The sequence below is a fragment of the Nesoenas mayeri genome (assembly GCF_963082525.1).
Source record: "Nesoenas mayeri genome assembly, chromosome: 2".
Classification (NCBI taxonomy): Eukaryota; Metazoa; Chordata; class Aves; order Columbiformes; family Columbidae; genus Nesoenas; species Nesoenas mayeri.
Window position 1 is genome coordinate 147,145,154 of NC_137543.1, and position 24,430 is coordinate 147,169,583.

A 24,430-nucleotide genomic window follows, 5' to 3' on the forward strand; every position below is an offset into this window, starting at 1 on the left:
CTTCTTTTATGTCCAGTACATTTTGGCTGGATTTCTGCTACTCTTTGGAGGTTTCCCAGCAGAAACTTTAAATCAATTACCCCTGATCCAAAAAAATGCCTCTGTCTGGATTTTAACCCAAACCCAAAGTTTTTTCACATTCCAAAGCACTGATTTATTCACAAGTTTCAAGTAATAGTCATAGACCAACACTTCACACCTCTGATTTAATAAGCTTATCTGCCTTATTTTTCACTTCAGAAGTCTGTGGGTACATCATACATGTAGAGACTCCTGATATCAACCCAACTTCTACAGCTTTTATGAGACTAGACTGCCAACAAAACAATTTAATTGATACTTTGGAAATTTATATTTTCTTATTATTATTTTTAACAAAGCAGAAGTTGATGACAGGAACAGGACTTCCTTATAAAAATCTAGATGAAAATCTACAAGTGCTTATTAATAAACACACTAGCAACTCTGATGCAGAAACTGCAAGATGCTAAAGATATCGAATGTCCAAACTTCTGACAAAGAAATTAACACTAGGTATCCAGTTAAATTTCTATCAAAAAGTATGAAATAAAAACATATGAAAAAAATACAAAAAAGTATTTACCACAAGAGAACCCATTCAACAGACTTCAGGACTAAACATTTATGTCCATTAGCTGTCTGTTTCCTTGTTAACTATCTACTAGCTACAACTATATGTTTTTAGTTGAACCATCACATAGGATCCATATTTCACAATCGCACTAACCCATCAATTTGGCACTAACTCAAGATGCATTTTCTTACAACCAAGGTTACATTGTTCAAAGCTACGCCTAACCACTTTTTCAATGAATTGGAGGTGCATTTTTTCACTTTATTAAAGGCACAAATAAGCACAGATATGGATGTGTGAACACACATAGCAAAAACAACTTTGTCTCTACTCAGAAAAGAAACAGTAAACCTGTTACATGTTATAATATGTGGGAAGTTGGGGGGGTTTATCTATGATTTCAAACAGGAATCCATATTTATTTTGCTTATTTTTGCCCAGTTATTGCTTGATGTACTGCATTTATATACAATAAAAGCAAAACAAGTCAAAGGGTTCAACACACACACACCCCCCAACCAGAACCCCCCACCTCAACAAGAGAGCAACCATTTGCCCAATGCCTGGCTGCTAGCTACCTTTTCCCTCATGTTTCCATGGAAACAATATCAGCCTGAATAAAGTAAAGATTCTGTACTATTTTCTATAAATCTTCAATTACCTTATTTTGATTAATCTGATCACTGTTCCCATGGAAATTAAGTTTAAAGGCAGCTGACAGCCTCCAGCTAGGAGTGATCTCTTCCAGTTTTCAGTTGCTGGCTATTGAGCAAGTCTCAAAAAAATAACTTTGGCTTCAAAAGTAACACTCTAAATTTATGTGGCATTTCATAAGGAATAACACCTTGCATTACACTTTTTTTTGAATGTAGTAATTTTAATGGAAGCAAAACGACTCATTGCTTCAGTGGTAATTACTCCAAATACAAATGCGAAGTAGTGTCAGTCATCAAGAGGCTTTCTTACAGAGTATTATTTTTCCAATCATTTTCATCTTTAGGTAAGCAGAAAGCATCTGACAAATTTATATTTCAGTATATGAATTAGATTATTACCTACAAATGCTTTGGATGAGAGGAGTACAGAAATTCTTGCACCCCTCCATGTATATTCTGTACATACAACCCAAGCAAGAAGCTTCAAAAATTAACCAGAGATCAAGTTGCTTCTCCATACAATGAGAAAAAGAAAAGCCTTAAATTTCTTTCATGTAGTTTTTGTATTTCTTTGCAGATTCAGTATCCAAATACTGCCCATATATACCTTACTGATACGTAGTTCTGCAGGGCTGAAAACTTAGTGCAGCATGTGTTTTGCCAACAGGATTCGAGGCAAGAGACATTCTACAAGAGACATTCACTGAACAAGGACAACCTTACAAAAATTAAAATTTCCGTGATCTATGAAGAGCTAGATTTAAAGAAAGGCAAATAACTGCCACCTATTATCTAGTATATCAATATTAATGAATTTAACTATAGTAAATTCCTTCTCCCCTTGCCAGAAATAGTAAAAGTTTTCGGACCAGCACAAGGGACCACATCTGTGCGATGTTTGGACAGTCTGCATTACAAGAGCGATCAATTCACTCTTGCCATAGCTGGGCTTTGCAGGCTTTCTCTGACCGAAAAATGTAAACTATAACGTAAGAAGCAACTTTGCTTGATTCTCCTCTAGAGCATGAAGAACAATTCTTTTTCATTGGCTGTGGATTGTTGCTGGCTGCCAAGCACCACACTCACACCTCCTACTCCAGATGGCCAGGTGGTAAATGCTTACTCACATTGCCTTTTCCTTCATTTTTCACATCTCCAAAGCAAACAGCACTTCAGACCTCCACATGGATTTACCGAACTGCAGCCTATTCCCTTTACCGGGGAGGCACGGCTTTTTAAAAATAAATACGGTTGAGAACTCAGCAGTAAAGAACCTTAAGGACTTCAAGTATCAAAGCAACGTTTTAGTGAATAAGCTATCAGTTTCAATAATTCCATCCACTCCAAGGTGGTCCATACATCTCTCCAACTCTCCAGTGCTTTCCCCCCAAACCACAACCCACCCACTCTGTTAGATCTGAGATTAGGTGCCACCTATGGTCTACCAAAGCCCAGTCCCACTTTGCAGGCTTGCTGCTCTCGGGTAATGCAGCTGCTCTGAGGGGGCTGGTTTTGTCTGCCCTGAAATCGGAAATTGTTCTTACCATTCTCTTAACAGGTGCAAACACACTAGCCACCAAAATCCCCTCACAAACACACCCTGCTCTCTCCATCTTCTATAAAACATAACAGTTAGCAGAGAAAAAGAGTTCTTGCGATCTGCAGAAAGCACAGTTCCAACATTAAATTATGAAGACTGTATAAATATTAGTTCTAGAGAAAGTACACAGAAGAACAAAATAATGAGAAAGTAAATAAGTTGTGTATGTTCAGCTGATGTTTGAATATCAGCTTCAAACCTGAAATACAGAAGCAGTCAACATTATCAGGCTGCCATGGAGCCAACTCCATTTCAGTAAAATCTCCAACTTTTGTTCTATATCATTTGTGTCATGCTCAGGTCTTACACTACCTAATACATCCTCCTCGGCCACCACCACCCTCCCAGTCCTCTGCCACATACACAGGTACCATTCCCTCTGCCTATGGCTCATCCCCATCAAAGTTTAGAACAAGTTGTTGCCCATGACTCATCAGAACAACTCTCATGATCTGACATCCTTTTCCTCTAGGTCCTTTCAGGAAGAAGATCCCAATGTGTGGATGCTTGAGCTGGTGCCCTGTCAGGAGCACTCACCATTCGTGTGCACAACACAGGAGGTGACCACGCACGGCACGGGAGGTGACCACACATGCTCAGTGCAGCCACACCTGGGTGGTGGCTGCAGAACGTCTGACATATCGCAGAGCAGGGAAGCTGCACCATACGACCCCTTCACAAGTGCCAAAAGAATCAGCACAGCTCTACCCAGGTGAAGGTGGACAGTTACGAATTACTTTATTCCCTAACATAAAACCAGCCATGCATCCTGCAGACTAACAGCTTTTTTTCATGGAGTTTGTGTGTAAAGCTCTGGGTAAAAACTGTAAGTGTATAAGCTTGCCCATGAACTAGGACTGTACCAGTCCAGACTGAAGATTTAGCACATCATCTGCAGATTGTTGATTTTATTACTGTAAACGTGTCAAATCAAGCCCTTTTGCTTTGCCCTATTCAGCTCACTTTTTGTAAATGTTATCTTTATTTTTCTCATTCCCAACAAAGTAACCACAGTAGGCTGAAAGCATCTGCATTTACATACTGAAAAATATGAGTCTTTGCACTTAAAATTTCCAATACTTCTATACCACAATGATTGTAAAATTTGGGCTATGCAATCATATGATTCAATTTACATGCCAAAGAAATTACACCAGGATATACTTGACTATTTTATTTCAGACAATTTGTTAGCCATTGACATGGACAAACATTAGCTCATACAAAATAATTTCTCAGAACTTCAAGACAAGTCATATCCAGGTGAAACTAATAGAAAGTTAGCAGAAACTAAGGCTTTGCAGGGCCAGCTACCAAAATGCTATGCAGTTATAATAAAATCAAACTACATTCACAAAATATTCCTTATTTTGCAGTAGTTATTTTCTTTTCCAGTGCCACATATACTGCTTTTTGGATGTACCAACTCCTCCCTGTCAAGAGGAACAGCAACACCACTTGCTGTGGCTTCTTTTGCATAATGCAAAGTACAGTACTGGCTAAAGACCTGTGCAAGCTCTGAGCTGGCCAAAACCAACCAGTAAACACCAACTGGTTAAGAAATACTTTAGTAGCAGCACAACAAATAAGCTCACTCAATTCTTTAGCATTACATCCACAATCAGAAATGTTTAAGGAGATAGAGGAAGTAGAAGCTTCATCCTGGAGCTAAACAGAGAAACAGCAAAACACATGTCCGGCGCACTAACAGCAAGCAAACACACACACAGAGATTCTTGCAGCTCCTCTAAAAATAAAGAAAGACCTGTTCAAACTACACTTTAGCTTATCCCTTCTGTTCCTCTAAAAAAAAACAAACCAAGCAGAGCACGTGTGTACTATTTCAGGTTTCAGCTATGTTCGTGTTCATAATTACCCTGAAGGATCCTCTCTTCACATTTCTTTTCTATAAATCTCTACAGAATTACTGTAGAGATTTCTGCTATATAAAAAGTCATCAGATGTCTGAAGATTTTTGGTAGAACTTAAAGAGATTCCTGTAATAAGACGAGGAAATAACAAATTGAGGGAAGCAAAGACAAATTTTAAACATTCACTATCTAGAGCCAGTTCTCTCTTCCAAACTGTCAACAACGGTTGTGGGTTCCATCTTCTTTGCACTTCGCAAACTAAGATCTAATCAACAGATTCCTTTAGAAAAGGGACAGCAAGAACAGTTGCATCAGTTTTTGATGGTTTTACTTACTACAATAGGAATGTTCTGTAGGGAACAATCCAGTATTTGCAGGGGAATGGGCCGGATGATCTAATACAACTTTTCCATTTCTGACTTCTTAGAACAGTTTAGGCTGATCCAAGTTCACGAAGAGATTTCTGTCCAACAACACTGAATGAAGAGAACTCCAAAACAAGATTTGGGGCTTTTTTTTTCCTTTTTTCTTTCTTTTCAATATTAGGAGAGCCAGAACAGCTAACTGTATGCCATAGCACACAACACAGAAAAGACTATGATAATTAAATACCCATAAACTTAAAATATCTGTAGAAAAAGTAGAAAGTTCATTTTACACTTAAACCTTTCAATCAATATGGAGCATTTTATCCATTTTATAACTTAGGAAAAACCCCTCTTCTAATATTTGAAATTATTAAGCAGCAAGGTAACAAGATCAGTGAAGAATTTTTTTAAGCAGTGTGTCTATCTTAAATAGAAGAAAAATAGTGCCAAATTAGTAGTATACTCATGCTCATTTTCTTCCAAAATCAACACATACCAGGATCACAACATCCTTGGCTTTAAGCTAGTACCTTTTTTATTATTATTACAAAATACCTGTCATCATTCTCTGCCTGAGGAATTAAAAACATTTGTCTTTTGCAAGTACAGTTGACTTTAAGAAGTTATTGCTAGGAAAAACAGTCTTTCAAAAAAGACACCAGAACCCAGAAAGAAAGATTTGGCACTTGTCGAGCCTTGTAACAGGGAAAAACTATGGCAGCTGGGGTTCTTCCCTCTGCTCTTACAGCTCTCTTCCAAAAAGGCTATGGACTGCCTTCTCTGAAACTCAATAGGATACTGAATAATCCTTCTAAAAAGGTCAAACAAATACCATGAGTTTCAGATACTACTAATCCCATCTTGAGGCAGGGATATGAACTACATAACCTTTTGAAAGCTCTTCATGCCCTGCTTTCCATACCTGAACTTCAGAGAAATCAAAAAGTGACGTTTGGTAGCCTGTGATATGCAGTGGGTCAGACCAGGTGCTCCTAATATTCTCAATTCTTATAAATAAAAAACTTCATATTTTGAATGAAATTAGTGTTGCATATTAAAGAAGTGCAACTGGTAAACACTAAGGAGAAAGTTTCAAGAATTAAGTCTATTTTAAGATAGTGTGAGACTTACTAGGATATTAAAAGAACCAATTTACAGGGTCAGAGTTACATGCACATTTAATACTTTGACCTAAAGCATACAAGATAAATAATAAAGATGGCTGGAACACTTCAGTGCCCTCTTCTTGTAACTGCAATAAAATGACCATTCGGTGATCCCTAAAATTGTGTCTGCCTGAAGAAAGCTTCCTCATTAACTGCTTTTTTGTCAAAACCAGAAGAACCAACCCACCCTGCAATAACAAGCAGCTTGGTACCCATGGCAAATGATCAGGAGAGCCAGCAGGAGAGACAACTTCTCCAAACGGAGAATTTACTCAAAGTGAGCAAAGCAGTTACTCTCATGTTCTCTTTGCCTTCTTTTGGGGGAAGGGGCAACAGGGAGTAAGTGAAGGAGTTTGAAAAGGTTTAGGATTTGCCTCAGTAGAAAATTAGAGCAAGTGTTGAAATGTCAATGTTTCACAGATCCATGCTCATTTTCTAGCCAGCCTTCTTTAATTCCCAATCCAGAAATAAAACTAATTTAGCAACTGACCTAACACATTGCTTAGATGCACAGCGCTGTCAGCCCGTATTAGAGAGACGACCGGCGATCCCCTTGCAGCGACCTTCTGAGCTACCTGAGTGAGGAGTCTGGGACTCACCGCACCTCAAAAACTGCCATGAAATTCTTCAAGCAAGCAAGTATTGCCAAGCACTCTTCCCGCCTTGTTCCTTTCGTGCATCAACTGCCAGAGAGTACTTGTGTTTAGTTTTATATGTACATTCTCAGCTACTTTGAAAATCATTTTGGCCAAGTATCAACATTATCACATCTTTTCCCAGAATAAGATAGCTGAAAGAAATGGAAAAAGGTGACTCTTTCAAACCTACCTCAAAATAATCCCAATTTTAAGATTCCTCTAGATCAGTAACTGAGAAGGGTAACAAATTCTGCTCAATGATGTGTGAGTCTGGATATGTTCACGGCCTGGGTTACTACCACCTACTGACTCATTTGAGACCTCAGAATTTCCTTCCAGCTTGAATTAGCCATGTAGTAGAGACTGAAGACATTATACCATTTTGTAGGAGTGGAACATTTCTAACCAGCTGATTGGTCCCATTTTTCAGCTATAGGTAATTTTAACATTATCAAGGTAGCTCTGCATAGTCCTATGGCATGCTTTGATTTCTTGTTGCTGATCATTTTCATAGCAGGATGCTTTACTCAAGTATTCTTCCAAACTTATTTTAGGTCGTACTTTAGTCCAAAATATTTATGTGCAAAACACAATTTTAAATGGAGGCAAGCCAATAAAAGAAACAGCTTACTAGAATTTCAGTTGACTTTGTTAAAGGAAATTATTTTAAATTAATGTGGCTACTGAACTGTTGCCATACTTGACCTCAGAAAATATATTCCTTCTAATTTTTGCTGTGAACATTTATTTATTTAAGCTAAACTCCAGGTCTTGAATGTTGACCATAAAGAAGTTTCAGATTTCCTGCTACTATTTCGTCCTCTTTTTTTCTAAACAAGGGCAAACAACATATGTTTGCTGCATTAGTATTACACTGCCAAAACATCACTCTTAAATGAAATCATCTATGTATTTTTGGTAGAATCTTATTTAACAACTTCCACCCCTGACAGAAACAGAGTTAAAACAAGGCTGGTTTGTTTTCACTGAGTAACAGTTTGTCACCGGTTTACTAGATGGCGCTCAAAACATTTTTCCATATGCTCTTCTCAAAGAGAATCTGACTTAAATGTGGTTTACCTTCACCAGTGAATGAAGGCTCTTTTCACCAAACATATCCCAGAGGAAGGTCAGGTCTTCCTGGCTGTCCACATGTGGCTGCAGCTGGGCTGGCAATGCAGCCAGCAGCTCGTACAGACCTATAAAATGAAAATAAAACACAATCTGTAATCTTGGGGTGATCTCATTAATTTCACTTAACAGTTCTGTGTAATTGGCTGCCTGGATCATGTCATTTTAACTGAATAGGGAGTCTGGAGTATCCAGCGTAACATTAACTTGTACAACCAAAAGAAATATTTTTAAAAACTAAGAAGCAAGTACTAGCAATGTACTTTTTACCTTGTCAGAGTTGTCAAGCTTCTACATCCATATATATTTACACAAGGTTATGCAGAAAATTCATAAAGGTTTTGAAAAAAGGACATAACCAGAAAAAAACATACATTCCTTTTCTTAATCGTTATTCCATTTCCCTTGATGTTAGCCAAAGAGTGAAATGAGTCATGAATAGGAAAAACTTCCTTAAAAGAACAGAAACTGGATAGGGTGGTCCATTAAAAAAAGGTTCGTGGTTTCTCTAAATATTTCTTGCTAATATATTGCTTAATATTTTTTTTATCCCGTGTTCAGTAGGAATCCACGGCAAGACAAAAGGAACCGCTCTGTTTTGCAGGACTAAACCTTAAAAACCAAAACCAACGCAGCTTTCCCAGACACACACAGAAATATTTCAGTAACGTTTTTAATGTGCAGGTATTTGAGATTCTCCGTAGGGTTAAAGCAATCGCCGTTCCCGGTTATTTGTGGCACACCTCGGCAGCGGTCTCCGAGGGGCAGACAGTAGCACACTGTTCCACAGTAGCACGCAGCATAAAATATCCATCATGCACACAGGCCATCAAACTGCTGTCCAAGAAACGCAGCAACAGTGTTTGCAGCAGCTCTCTTTGGGGAGGTGACCTGGCATGAGTTGATATCAATTCATAGCACATGTTTAATTTTCCAGTGGGATTACTTGGGGTAAAAAGGACAAAATGCCTTTTTCTCCTGTCTGCTGTCTACAAAAACACCAACAGTCTCCTGGGATCCAAGATACACGGTCCTGCTATTATTTTTAGTCTGACTAAGTGCTGCTGTTCATCACAAGGACAGATTTACAAGAGATTCTACTGGTAGAGAACACTGTTCTAAGTTGTAGGTTACCTATCATTATTATGCATATTATCTCCCTAAAACTTAGAATTTAGAATATTTACTAGTAAACATAACTTCACAGCCTTTCAAGGCACTATGTATCTCTTTCAAAACTACATTGAGTATCTTCAGGATCTGATTATTTAACATTTTCGTCTTTTTATTGCCTTTCAGTAAAATATTCTGGAAAAAAAAAAAAGCACCTTCCAGATACATTCTTGTTGTGGTCCAAGCATTTTTTGGTGGTTGACATTAATTTCTCTTAGAATCTTACTTTTATTTAAAACTGCTCTTGTTTTATACTACAAGAAGTGGGTATAACTCAAACCACTACAGTTTTGCATGGGTAGGAAAAGAACACTGTGCCTTGTCTATTGAGGCACAGTGATGGAACTGACACACAGAGAAGAGACGTTTGAATGGGACTCTTGGCTCCAACTTTGTGGAACTTCAGCATTTAGCAAAAATGGTTATTTTTATCATGCTTCAAAAACATTTTCATTCAGAAAATTAAAAAATTTCTTTACAGTCAGCCTCATCTTTCTGCACATTTCCACTATTGTTACTGCAAATACACTTATTTCAGAATAACATGAAGGTTGTTAAAAAGTTGAATAGAAATTTAATGTAATCCTACGCTGTGGTATAGCCGCTTAGGAACAATTCACTTGTACCATTCAGAAGAAAGAAAATATTAACTTTAGCTACTCCCTTCAAATAGGAGATGCACAACAGAATAAGCTTTTTTTATCCTTGATCCAGCAGATCTGCTTAAATTTCACATATGAACAACTACAAAACTCTTCTGTCCTTGTAACTATTGTTCCCCGAAGCTTTAGTAATTAAGTCCCCAGGGAAAATAAAATGAAAGTCCATGTTTCTTGATGGATTAGCTGTTACAGCAGTGACACAGGGTGAGACTGAATCTGCCTATAACGAGACTTAGGCTTCATGCACAGAACTCCCAGAGGAACACGCCGCCCGCCAGCACCGCAGCAGTGATGAACCCTGCAGGTGTTTATGCACAGAGATGTTTCCACATCCTGCCCAAACGTGTCTGTGGGCTTCACTTGATCATACAGCCCTGAATCGCCCCTTCTAGGGAAATGTGTGTCTACGTCCCTAGTGTGCTACTCCAGCTTCAACAGCAATGCACCCAACCTGTGCAGCTCTCCTGGGGAAGTAGAGAAAATTCAACAGGTGCTGACTGGTTTTCTCCAACCCCATGGCTATGTTTGCGGTGCAGCCTGGCTTTGGCTCTACAGTCCAGTGTTTACACCTTTCACAGAATCACAGAACAGTTGGGGTTGGAAGGGACCTCTGGAGATCATCCAGTCCAACCCACCTGCTAAGGCAGGTTCTCCGGAACAGATCAAACAGGAATGTGTCCAGATGGCTTTTGAATGTCTCCAGAGATGAGACTCCACACCCTCTCTGGGCAGCCTGTTCCAGTGCTCTGGCACCCTCAAAATAAAGAAGTTTCTCCTCATATTCAGATGGAACCTCCTATGCTTCAGTCTGTGCCCATTTGCCCCTCATCCTATCATTGGGCACCACTGAAAGGAATCTGGTCCCATTCTCTTGACACCCACCCTTGAGATATTTATAAGCATAAATAAGAAAATCAGAATCCAGCTCTTCTCCATGGCAGCAGAACCAGAGGATGACTCTGCCCAGCATGCTGGAGAACACCACACTCCCACTCCTCAGACTTCTCTTGAAACCGAGCACTAGGTAGCCAGGAACAAAAAAAACTCAGTCAAATGAAAAATCAGGCAGGACGACTCAGGGTATTCAGTTGGGAAAAACAGAAGACAAAGATCTAGAATATGTCCAAAGTTAAAACTGCATAATTCCAGATCACCTGACTCAGCTACAGCCTCCTTCTAAACAAAAGTTTATGGCAGCAGAAGATGCTAGCACCTCTAAAGGTTTACATTCTGTCCTGGTTTTGGCTGAGACAGAGCTGGTTTTCTTCGTAGTGGCTGGTGTGGTGCCGTGTTTTGGATTTAGAATAACGTGGATAACACACTGGTGTTTTAGTTGTTGCTAAGCAGTCAGGGATTTTTCAGCTTCCCATACTGTGCCAGGTGCACAAGAACCTGGAAAGGGGCACAGCCAGGACAACTGGCCAAGGGGATATTGAATACCATGTGATGTCATGTTTAGTATATATTTAGGGGGAAGGAGGAGGAAAGGGGGGGCAACACGCTTGGAGCGGTAGCATTTGTGTTCCCAAGTAACTGTTCCGTGTGATGGAGCCCGGCTTTCATGGAGATGGCTGAACACCTGCCTGCCCACGGGCTGTAGTGAATGAATTCCTTGTTTTGCTTTGCTTGTGATTGCAGCTTTTGCTTTACCTATTAAACTGTGTTTATCTCAACCTACGAGTTTTCTCACTTTTACCCTTCCAATTCTCTCCCTCAGCTCGCCGGGGGAGAGTGAGTGAGTGGCTGCGTGGTGCTTCGATGCTGCCCAGGGTTAAACCACCACACCTTTACAGACAGGCTCTCCTTTTTTCTTGTTACTTCTGTGGTGCCCAGTACCATGGAATTCAAACTTTTCAAATGGGCATTCACATTTTTACATATGAAGAACACCACTATGTGGTTCTGCACAAACACCCCTCCAACTAAAATGTTGTGTAATTAAGAGACAAATAAAATGCAAAGTGTTATTCATTGCAGTATGAAGAAACAGTGAAAGTTATGGTTGGCATAGGACTTTACCAGCAAATTGGATTTAAAAGAAAGTGCTTTTGTGATATGAACAGGGATAAAATAATTTGTCAGCTTACTGTAAGCTAGTAATGAAGTTGAAAGGACTACACTGGCAACTACACATTGGTGGGATTTAAATTATGAGAACTGATAACTAGTCAAATCTATCTTTCCAACACATGAAGGGCTTAAATGTCTTCAAAAATTAACTTTCAGAAAGGATGTAGTTATACACTCTATATTCAGATGAAATGTTTTGTAAATTAAAAATGCATGTTCATCATGTAAGCAATGGAAGGGGATGTATCTCTGCACCCCAGTGCTGAATGCTACCATTGTAACCATATGGCTGCCAAAGCCTCAGTTGTTCTATTGCTCTCTCAATTTGATGTTTCCCTTGAAGTCCCACCTCCTTGAGTCACATGACATGCATGGACCTGCCATTAAATAAGCTATTTTACATAACTTTTTGTGGGCATCTTTCCAAAAACATATCTATAAGTTGTGTTTTAAAAAAAAAGAATAATCATGAAAAGCCAAAAAAAAAAAAAAAAATCCTGGGATTTTTAATGCCTGATGTTGGCAACACTGTAAAGGCCCTTGCAAAATAAAATTTGCTTTTTTTATACACACTGTTGTTATTCTACTCAGGTTTTTGCATTTTTTTTTTACTCTGGTTTGCTTAAATTTAACCAGCTTTTATATTTAAGGGAATCATATGCCCATTGGGATTTTCTAGTATCAAAATACTTCAGGTGTCAAAATTCAGTAAAGTAAACATGACTTACATAGGAAAAACTCATTTACTCCAATTTTTAAAAGCAGATGATATATTTAAACGTCTCAGAAGACCTAAGCATACATTAAAAATAATAACCATGAGCTTAAACATGGAGTTGTAAGACTATTTTGCAGTTATAAGAGGAGAAGTCCGGTGAGTCCTACAACTTGGGGGAAAACAAACTAGCAGAAAACCCCACCAAACCACAAACAACACCACCACCACAGAGAAAAACACCCATACCACACACAGGAAAAAAACCCAAAATAAACCACAAACAAAAACCCAGATCACAATGTAATCTTCCCTGGACATTCTCAAATCATTGAAACAGAGGAGGAAAAAGGGTCCTTTCTAGATAAAATAAGGTCACATAATCCAGCGGCAGTAATAAGAATCAATTCCAGATAAACAAGAGACCTCCTAGTTTTAGATACTAGCATGCTGCTATTTATATTCAAGTTATTTAAATTAAGTACAGTATCTAACACTTATGTGAACCAAGTAAAAGCCCGTAGCATAGAAATATTAATAAAAGAGACAAGCATTGCACATAGGAATGCTATAAAACCCTTGTAAGTGTGGAAAGGGGGGAGGTTGATTGAAGGTACTTATATAGTCTATTAAATCTGATTACCTGATTCAAGAATAAAGAAATTTAAAAGTAATAAATTAATATTGGACATACAATACACTTTTCATGAAATTTAGTTCAGCCAAGAAAAGTGACACAGGCAATTAAAAACCAATGACTCGATAACCTTGCCTACATAAATAGCCCATTTAAGCTATACGCATGTAGATAAATACACACACATAGTCTAAAACTAAAATTTACGACAGCTTGTCATGGACAGAGAAACGACGCTGAAGATTTTGGACTTAATGCAAGAGCAAGTAAGATAAAATGGCTGCAGAATAAGGCTTGTAGCATTCTGCCAGCTTGGACGAAGGAAATAATTTCAAGGGGAAAACCCAGCTATGTTTGAAAACTCAGCACTGTCCCTGCTTAAAAAGGTAATAAATACATTTCAGTTAGTTCTTTCAACACACTTAAGCAGTTCCTGTCTTCAGAATATCTTCAGCTTTTCCTAAACTTAATTAGTACAATTTAGTTTGATTCGATCTGAAGAACAGAGCGTATAACAGCGGCAATTCCAATTCTAAAATGCGTACGCTACATTTGCACACGCAATGAGATTTAAGACTAAGCAGCAACGGAAAGCTTTTAAATCAGAAACAACGGGACATAAAGAATTTTTCCAGTTCTAGAAAATTGCTTCCTTCATAGTGTTATATTCTATAGAAGACTGCTTGTTCCTAAGAGGAGAATAAATGGCTAAGCAATTGATGAAAGTGTTCCCGTACTGAACCACTCACACTGCAGATTCCAGATGCTCTACATTCTTGACATCAGAATGGAAAAATTTACTGTTAGTCTAGAGAAATTTAATATCACCATTCTTGTCATATCCTTCATAGCTTCATTATTAGGACAAGTCTGTGGAAGCTATAAACTAGTGCTAAATGATAAAAAATATGGTCTCTGCGTTCCATCACACTTGCATATTACAAGAAAACACTAACTTTGTTTTGGTTAGCGTAAGGAAAGAAATGGGGACAAATGGATGTGCTTGTACTTTTGTATGTTAATTAATTTCCTGAATTAGCATTCTGGACAGTGATGCCAGACATCGAATCAAAAATTTTTACAGTAACTGAGGGATAATAAACACTAAAGAACATATATCTAAGCCCAGAACAACACTGTAAAACTTTATTGTATTAATAAAATGAGACACACCAACCTTTAAATTTTCCACTTTGTCAAAGGTAAAATAATCAGCACCATTTGCTGCCATTTATAACAAGCTGACATTTTTTCACATTTGAACTGTATTTTACAGTTCTATAAAGGCTCAGACAACACTTGCCTTACACAAAAGCAAACAGCGTTGCAGTAGAAACACTCCTCCTGACATCCATGCTGCTGCATATTAAAATCACTCACTAACACTAAATACTTGAAAATTATTTCATTCTGAAATTTGAGATGAGTATTCATGCACAGGTTCAAATAAAAACATATGGAGTACACATATGCTTTAGGACAGACATACTGCACCATCCTATCAGGCTCCAGTTGTAAAAAGACCACTATGCGCTCAATTTTATGTGCTACAAATAGTTCTTTTTTATGTTCTCTTAGGTTATACCACCAAATATACAGGCTTCCTGACACTGCAAAAAGTTAAAGAATAACAATTTTTCTTTGCAGAATCAGAGTGATTAACTCATTCCAGCATGTACCTTTCTTAATTTTGCAGTTTAATGTTTAAAGATAAAAAAATAATGTGATATTTCAAAGTACTGAATAATGAGTAACTAGATAATCATGACATGCAAGTGATCAGCATCTTTGAAAAAGTATTTGTTTTGATTTATTTGCTAATTCACAAAAAAAAAGTAAAATGCTGAAATCCTTACAAATGGCACAGCAACAGAAATGTCAAGATTTTGGTTTTTTCCTAATGAAAACAAGAATTTTGCTGTAGTGTCCCTCAAAGAACGAGACTACATACTCACTAAGAGCAATACAGTCTTTGAACTGTATCTAATTTTTATTACTCCAAGCTACAGTAATCTGTTAACCCACCTTAAAACAACATTATGACAGAAAATGTTGAAAGCGAGCAACCATTTAAGCCCATCACTTTTAAAAATATTTTTTCCTTCAAACTAGAAAGTCTTAATTTTGGAACTTGGCTCCGGGAGCTAAAGAATCCGCAGTTGTTTGAAACAGTTATTGGTCTTTTAGGATTTGTCTCAACATGTGTATTTCAGATTAGCATACCACATACCATTACATTCTGATGCGAGTTAAATAGTTGATCCCTATTTCCATTCACACAGGGCGAGACTGTTGCTGCAGAGCTCTTGTTTGTACGGCTCATCAAAGCCACTTCAAAATCGAAACCCCTCAAAATGTAGTTACTAGACATTGTGTCAACAAGGATACTTTGAAAGTTCATTAAATATGCTTCCATGAGTATTCAAAAGCTCTTCTATTATCTGCAAGAATAACACGTAGACAAAACTGACCTAAAGTGAGCTATCAAGTGCAAATTAATAAGCAGCCTGTGGAAAGCTCATACAAAGATCTGACGTTCGTACTTTTTTTCAAAACCTCTTGGCTCCTCCACCGAAGCCTGCATACTATGACACCTTGAATAACCTCAACTAATTGACTGGTCCTTTGTACAGACATCAGCTTGGCAAGTCTTTGTTATTTCTATCTAAATCTTCAGCAACGCTAGAGGAGGCAACAGCAAGTGCCTGGCAGGCAGTCAGGAAAGAGCCGTTCCAGCACTAGAATGTCATTGGGCAAACTCACCATGTTTAACTCATTAGTCACCAGTTGCAAGGTTAGAAGACTTGGCACTGGGGAGGGGTGGCATGGAGTACTAAATGTGGCATTTTATATCTGCAGAAGGATAACACAATATCTCATTAAGAGATTGAATAAAGACTTTCAACAGCAGAAGCCAAAACTATTTCAACTCAGTTGTGCCTAAAACTATTGGAGACGCCATCCGATTACCAGATATCTCAACCTTTCATATTTTGTCTTGAGAGCAGAAGAAAAAGTCCTGCAATCCTAGGCATTACTGATGTCCAAAACCATGCCAGTGTATTATTCCAGTGTTGTGATTCACTGTATGACTGAGTTGAAAGCTTAACACTCAAAACAAGTTCTGCCATTATATCCATCAGTCATACATGCATACACGTACAGTTGATATGAAGTCTATAGAGTTATATAGGAATATACAAGAGAGACAAGTACATCATTTTATCTCAAAAGTTTAGAAAATTAAACTATTAATTGGATTGGTTTGGGTTGGTTGGATTGGTTTGGGTATTATTCTTGTTTGTTTGTTTGCTTGGTTTTGTTTTTGTTGGTTTGCTTTGGGGGTTGTTTGTTTGTTTTGGAGTTTTATTTTTGTTTGGTTTATGGTTGTTTGCTTGATTGATTTGTTTTTTATACCAATATGTTATTCTAAAAGCAAAATCATGTTTGAACCCCTGTGTTCCACAACAGGCAACAAACAGCTAGCAGTGCAGCTTCACTACCTCTTAGTAGTACTGAATTTCTTTCAGATTAACACCTTGATGTGATGTTGGGCTGAGAAGCCACAGAACCTTTCACGTGACAGTAAATGCAGATGGTACACACACTCGTGAGCTCCCCTGGACGCTGGCACGGCTACACGTGAGTGGTACAGCATGGCAGTCTGCCCTGGGCACAGCACAGCTGGCATCGCTGCCAACTGCCAACCACTTGTGTACTTACAGCTTTTGGTCTAACAAACGTAGCTATACATTTAAGCCTCTGGTTAGAAACAATACAGGCTTCCGTACTTTCAAATTGACCATAAAATTACACGTTGCTCACAGAAGAAAAAAAAAAGTAAAAATTGTTTCTGCTGCCAGTTCATTTTAATTTAAATTTGTGTCCAAGAACTGTAACAGTTTTAAAGAGTTTACCATCAGTAAATATAAATGCACACATTTTCTGATTCCACACTGCTGAATCAGTCTAGTGTAACATAAAATATTAACCCAAAACAGAAGTTTAGAGCAATTTCATTCTACTTTCAACAAATTTTCCAACAGTCACCAGTTGATACCAAAATAAACATCCTTTCCAACACCAGCAAGTTATACTTTTAAAAATTAAATCTGATAGCAATTAACACTAGCCATACGCCTCATACTTTCCCAAATCTTTCATATTAACATTAGCCTATAAGCCATTTAATGCCTCTGGCAGCTGAGGATGGGGCGAATTCAAGAATGCACGATAAAATATTGGCTGAATTTATTAATTTAGCATAAATTTTGCCTCAGTAGCATATCGGTTTTCATGAAAATCTAGCCATATCGTGCATTTCGACGTGGTGAGAAATTTAAGTAGCCTTGAACTGAGGCTGTGGCCGAAGGCTCTGACACGCTCCACCTGCGGGGACACCGCTGCCCAAGCCCTGAGCAGCCAGCCCAGGGGAGCCAAAGGGAGCCTGGGGGAGCCCAGGGTTCCCCTAACGCGTCTCCCACATCCAGAGGAGCAGAGGCCGTTTGGACCAGGATCTCATTGCCTGCACAGCTTTGCCCTGGCAGCCTCCGACGGAACAGCTACTCTCAGAAATCTTTCCTTCATCGCTCTCCTAAATTCCCTTTCTCTTCATCTCATAACAACGAGCCCAGATCTTTGGCCACCATGTCATATTATTACTTTTTTAAAACCAGCTCCAAAAATACAACTCCCTGATTTTTATCTCCCTCCTCCTTCTGAAAGTGAGTTTAAAAGGCTAAAATCTTTAGCTGCTTCAGCTTAATTTGTCCTTCTTCCCCTACAAATGATTCTGATGTCCCCCACTCAGCTCAGCCAACCATTCAGCTTTTTCTTCTTGTAACTACTGTTTCTTTATTTTTCTCTCTACCTTTTAATCCTTTTCATTATCAAGCATTCTTCGAAAAGATTTGTTGAAACTGGCAAGCTGATTAAAATGCATTACTAGCAAATAAAGGGAAGTCATCTATATGAAAACAGTAAAAGCAAGCTTTTGGTGTTCAGATGATTGTAAAATCGTCTTTGAACTTCACGCTGCTTGCAGTGGTCTCAGTCTACTGGGAGGTAATCCATATGGACTATGGAGCTATCATATCAAAACAATATTCCAGCAAAATATTTCTACCAGCATACAGTATATATCAACAGCATGCAGCTTCAAAGGATGAGAATTCTTAAAAAGAGAGATACAAACACCACAGAATGCACTTAAAATGCAGTTTGGAAAAATATCCAACATTTAGAACAAATTTCATATCCTCATTTTGTATTATTACAAAACTGAGAAGAAAACACTAAAACAGGCAATATTTTAAAGGCTACGTGAACTTACAATCTGGTGAGTAATGTGTTGTGTTTTTCCAATTTAAATAACTAACGTGTATTCAGTTTTATGGGCTTATAATATTGAAAAAGCTCCACTATCTGGCACAGTATTAGCTCCTATATGTACTCAAGAAGAAACTAGTGTAAGCCCTGCACATTTTTTCTTTCTATAATTTACAATATTCAAATTCAAGAACTGCTTCTGACTTTCATTATATTTAAGCAATTTCACACAGTTTTACTTGGTGGCCAAACCTGGCCCATAAATGTGATTTTACCGCTGACAATACATGAATCAAAAAACACGAAGTCTGCTTTGCACATTCATGCGCTAGTTTTTAAGGACAAACAGAAAGGCATTTTTAAACTTGTCAGCTGAGCAAGCCTGATATAGGGCTGACAGGAAAGAAATCTGTAACAATTTTACGATGTTTTTCACACTAAAACAACACTTAAAGCATAATGATGTCATGTTGGCTCCACCAAAGTCAGCAACAAAGCTGCCATCAACTACTGCGAAGCCAGGACTGCAAACTTAAATCTTCCTAAATATATCAGGTAAGTGGATGCCAGATCTTGCAGATTTGCTTTACCTGCAAAAGTGCAAGTCTTCTTGCTTGGTCTTCAAACTCGATTTGATAGGTTTGCACACAGAGCTCAAGCAGACTTTTGCAACACAGAAAATATTTAAAGCCTCGGATGCAGCCTCAGGCAGGAGCTCAGCCTTCTGTCCAAGAAGGTGGCTTTAAGCTATCTTTGACCTGACACCGACAGAACTATAAACCTTAAGGGAGGAGCAGGATCATGCACATGTTCTAAACAACAAGTATCCTTTATTATTATAATTATTATGTAAAAATGGAGTTTCTATATAGTTGATGCAGAGTGAAAGAAAAAGAAGCATGTGCACACACAAGGCTTTCTCCTCTGTCTTAAGAAGCCAGATCAGACTGGTAAGGTACAAGATAAATTTCAAAGTCATTTGATGAACCTAAATTAATTAAAACAAATGTTTTAAACAAAAGATTGCAAATATTTTGATTTATCATCGTTTAAAGTCTGGTAAATGCCTCTCAAAACAGATTTAAGCTCCGTGTTCAGGAGAATATGTACAGGTTAAAACATGGTACAACAAAAGCATGTATGTGAAGGAAGCAGCTGCAAGGACATGGTGACATCCCTAATAAAATCTGTTGACAAAGTAAAAGCAATGCAAAATTAACACAAGTAGGTCAACCTTTAGTCTGATCTAATGTGACTGATCATGAACACTGTCCTGCTTTTTACAGTGGTCTGATGCAAAGACTAGATAAAAAAACTTAAATCATCAATGATTCTATGTTAATGCCTGAGTTTCCAATAGTCCATGACTTGGCAACTTTCTGATATGCACAGATGATGCATTTCTATTCACTAGCCCTCAGTGAATTCTTTCACTGATTTTTAAATCCAGGTTTACTTTACTGCACTGGGATATCAGACACAAAAACGAGCTAGGTTGGGGTTTTGTTTGAATGCGTTCATAAAATAGAGTCTTAGCAGACAGACTAAATGAAGTTGCATCCCCTGCCCTAGAGATGCAGTTTTGTTAGGTCCCCATAAGTGACTTGCTGACACCCCTGTATCCCAGCCAGTCCTCTCATGGACCAGAGCACCTCCAGGTCATTACAGGCCACACCACCTGTTCGTGCAGGCAGCGCAAGAGGAAAACTGGTCTGTCCACCAATGAACAGAGGTAAGATTATAATACAGGTAAGTTTCCAATCAGGACAGAAAGCAGTTCGATTTGATTAACCAAAAAATACTTAAATACCTATAATCCTCATCAGGAAATACCATAAAGGAAGAGGAAAAAAAATAAATACTTCTCTTTTCCCTCCAAATGCCTTTTTTTGTTTAAAGAAACAATTTATATCTTGCAGCAGAAAACAAATTGAACTCAATGAGCAGTATTATTTAACAGCAAGATATTAATGGTGCGTGCCATAGTTTACTACGGATTTCCTGGGAGAATGGAGACAATTGAGCTTTATCACACACAATTATTAAAGGTGTATTTGGAACATGATAGGCATTAAATAGCACAGTGAAACACATCTTTAGAGACATTTTAACACACACTATTTTAAAATTAGGATTTTTTTTTTCCACTTCTTGAAGCTCTTTTCTTTCTTTATTCAGACAGCACGTCCATGACACTTGCTTTTGGACATACGAACATTCTTAAAACAATAAAACAAGCAAAACTGTCAGCATCAGGCAGCAATCACATCCCCCTGCTGTTCATCTCAACATGTTCTTGAGACTTTGAAAATGTCAGTAAGCATTTGGCCAACTACTTAAAAAATAAGGCAAGTTTTGGAAGGACACAAAAGGTTGCGTGATAAAGAAAGCAAAGATCCAGAGTGGAAAAATCAGCCCAATCAGACCCTGGCAAATATTACAAAATTCAACTTTAGCATACTAAACAGTTTCAATTGCACTTATTTACACAGGGGAAAGGGGAGAAAAGAAAGGTATGTGGAGGGGTAGAGTTTGGCAAGATCAGTCAAATCCCTTAAACACAGGAATAGGGAGACCAAAAAAAAGCAAATAAAAACAAACACAAACCTCCTTCTCTATGGTAATAAATAAATAAAGAGACACACCCAACTCTAAAGATTAATCATTTCACCTAAGAGAAATTTTACATGGACTTGAAGTGTGGGGGAAAACAGGGGGGGGGGGAGGTGGAAATCACTGTGCCGTACAGTCTATTTAAAATAGGAATCAAATGCAGTTGACCTGCAATCTCCCTCTTCGTTTTGAAAAGCCTGCTGTTACTTCTTGTGCGTAAAACTATGTGATCTACAATAACAAGCACATGGGTGGAAAGCAGGGATCTTTGTATTGTAACCTCAGCCAGGTCACCTATTTACCAAATATTTAACCTTGAGCAAAAATACTAACTTTAATTGTCCCTAAAACAGAGATAAAAATATTGTCAAACAGAGAGAATGTACACATAACAGCTAGATGAGATTTAACCTTTGAATATAATCTAATATTGCGACAGAGAAGGTGAAAACTATGGAAAGCTGCAGACCTGCCCTCCCACCGCCTGCAGTCACTGAGAGGACCTGGAGCAAGGGAAGGAAGAGAACTCGAGACAGGATTTTTCTTCTCCCAATTTGTTAAAGAAGTGTCAAAACTAAATAGTCTGTGTTCAGAAATAACTCCACTGATAACCATAACTCACAGAGGGGATAGTCTAGACTGCTGCAAATATCAAGGCATGTATGATATCATCTCTTTTTTTTTTCCTCCTCCTTTTTCAAGTTAACATTGTAGGAACCATGCTGAGAGGTGAATCCAAATTCTTCAGATCTATATATAATATCTGCTTGAAGTTGTTCTTTTTTGGGGGCTGGGGATGGTGTGGAAGATGACGGTGGTGGGACATTTAAAAATGATTTTGTTTTACCTGCGGTGTGTCATATATCTAAATTAATTCTAGGTTATGTTAAAAGTCTGTTAAGCATCTGTTGAGACTATAATTAATTATCTTATTTGACGAATTCTTGAAATAGAGACTGTAGACTTAACAAATAAGATCTGGAGGAAACATGCAGTCCTCCTTGGCTTGCGTACCTGTGTCACTTCCAGATCCAGTTGATAACGCTGGCATGATTTAGTCTGCAGAGTATCACGCACGAACGTCAGACCAACACTCTGCAGCCAAAAGGCAGAAGTTAATTTCAGTTTAAGTGCTTGCAGCCAAGTTGTCTACGAAGATTTATGCTATCTCCCAGTTTCTCCTAGAAAGAACAGAAACACAGTTTTACAATTAAGAACATTGTTAGACTGTAAATTACTGCAGTTTACCAAATCCAATCATTATCACAAAACAAGCTTTTGATTTAAGACTCTCAAAACAAAGTGCTTTGCATTTATTTATGACTGTTAAGACTTTTTTTTCCCCCCAAGTGAAACAAGTTTCGTTTTATTCAGTCTAGCCTATAATCCCATTCTGCTGTAAAAATAATTTAACACATTTCTCTCATGTAAATTATACTATTTAACTCTAGCGTGTCAGGTATTTCGGGAAATAAGGTCTAGGGTTATTTTATTAAAACTGTGAATAATTTCAGTCACTCAAATTTTGCTACTACTTATCCCGGAAAAAAAAATTGCTTACTAGCATGGTAATTTATTCAGTGTTTCCACTTAACCTCCTTTCAATTGTTTGCAGTTCATTTAAGATCTGACATGCAATTTTTATTTGTAATCTGGAAATATAAGATGATTTTTAACTGAAGTTGTAAAAAAGCAGAACTAAGGTAAACAGCAGTTTGATTCGTGGAGTTGATGGAGCCATTACCATGCAGACCATGTAAGGAATTTTTCTGTAATTCATTACTACAAAGTCAGTATTTTTTTAAGGCATATTTTTAAATAATTGCTCAGGCCTACCAATACTAAATTTTGGGTCCTTATTTTAACCAGTTCTTGAGGAAAATTCAGAGCAAATGTAAGAACAGTAAAAAATAATTTCAAATATAAGTGAACGTATTTAAATTCAGATACGTTAAAATATAAAAGTGGAACACAAACTTATGAAAAGAAATTTGGGGTTAAGACTGGAAACACTTACTAATAGCAAGGCAGGGGCTGATGTGTTTGCAGGGAGAAGGAAGGGAGAGGGGGAAAGAGAAGCTAACAGAAAACAAGGGTTTTCTCTAGATTTCAATAAAGAAAAGGGATCCTTGAAGAAGAAAGCAGCATAGTTCTGCTATAGCATAAGAAAATAAATAGAAGAGCATTTTGCTGCTGCTGTTACTGGTTTGTTTTTTGTTGGAGTTTGTTGGTTTTTTTAAAAAAAATAAAAACCACTCCACATTCGTATTAATCAGAATGACTTTTGAAGCCATCTTGGCTCTGAAAGTGCATATCTTGGACACATTTGTACTTGGCAACAGCCTTGTGGAAGAGTAATATACAGGTGCTGTAAACACTGTATGCTGTTCAAAATTCTGTTTTTCACCAAAAAAAAAATCCTTGCATTGCTAAAACTATTGCAACATATTAAGGGCCATCCACAAGATATTGTTTAGTAAGTTTTAAATGACAATTGTTAGACATACCCTAGCTGTTAACTCATCCCTAGGCTTAAGCCTATAGTTCAAATACTCTGACATCTTCTTAAAGTTCGTTTTGTTGGGTTTTTTGTTTTTTTTTAACTCCCATAAACATTTACCCGAAGATTTTGCATTACAGTTTTCAAAGTCCAGTGAATCTGGTTGATTTGTTTGGTTTTTTGCAGAGGTTCTTGGTTTGGTTTTGTTTTGGTGTGAGGTGTTTGAGGATCTTTTTTTTTTTTGGGGGGGGGGGGGGGAGTGAGGGGGTGTTTTTTCGTTTTTTGCTTGTTTTAAGAAGACAAATGGAAGATAAGTTACAGCCTTGGATAACGATTTCTACAATGAAAAAGACTGAGTAAAACTTAAAAACCTTAATTTAAAAATTAATTAAATTAATCTTAAATTAAGTTTAGGGTTTGGGTTTGTTTGTTTTTTTTTTTTAGTTATAGAAGTTCGTAGTGAAGAGTTTTGACTAAAAAAGCACCAGCTTCCAAAAAATACCTTGACATTCATCAAGTCAGCACAAAGTCCATTAACTTAAATTTTAAAACAGAGATAATGAATTAAGTATTTCAGAGTGAAAGCTCATCTTATGATGACAAAGTTGTAAAACATCTATATGCAAAGCTAGCCAGGGTGCAGTTTAAAAGAAAAAAAAGAGACATTACTGCCAAGGACACGCTGTATCAATTAAGAAGGAACACAT

The 24,430-nt window shown here is 37.7% G+C and overlaps 1 protein-coding gene across 1 annotated transcript in view; it reads right to left on the bottom strand.

The window, feature by feature from the left end:
* MPP7 (MAGUK p55 scaffold protein 7) overlaps positions 1 to 22,371 on the bottom strand; it is a gene marked incomplete at its 3' end in the record, with an annotated part of 106,265 nt that extends 83,894 nt beyond the window's left edge. The window contains exons 1-2 of the mRNA XM_080339946.1: positions 22,238 to 22,371; positions 7,975 to 8,093 (exon numbers count right to left, since the gene is read on the bottom strand). Coding sequence (XP_080196072.1) covers positions 7,975 to 8,093; positions 22,238 to 22,274 — 156 coding nt within the window. The 5' untranslated portion in view covers positions 22,275 to 22,371. The remainder of the gene's footprint in view (positions 1 to 7,974; positions 8,094 to 22,237) is intronic.
* Between the last annotated feature and the right edge of the window lie 2,059 nt (positions 22,372 to 24,430).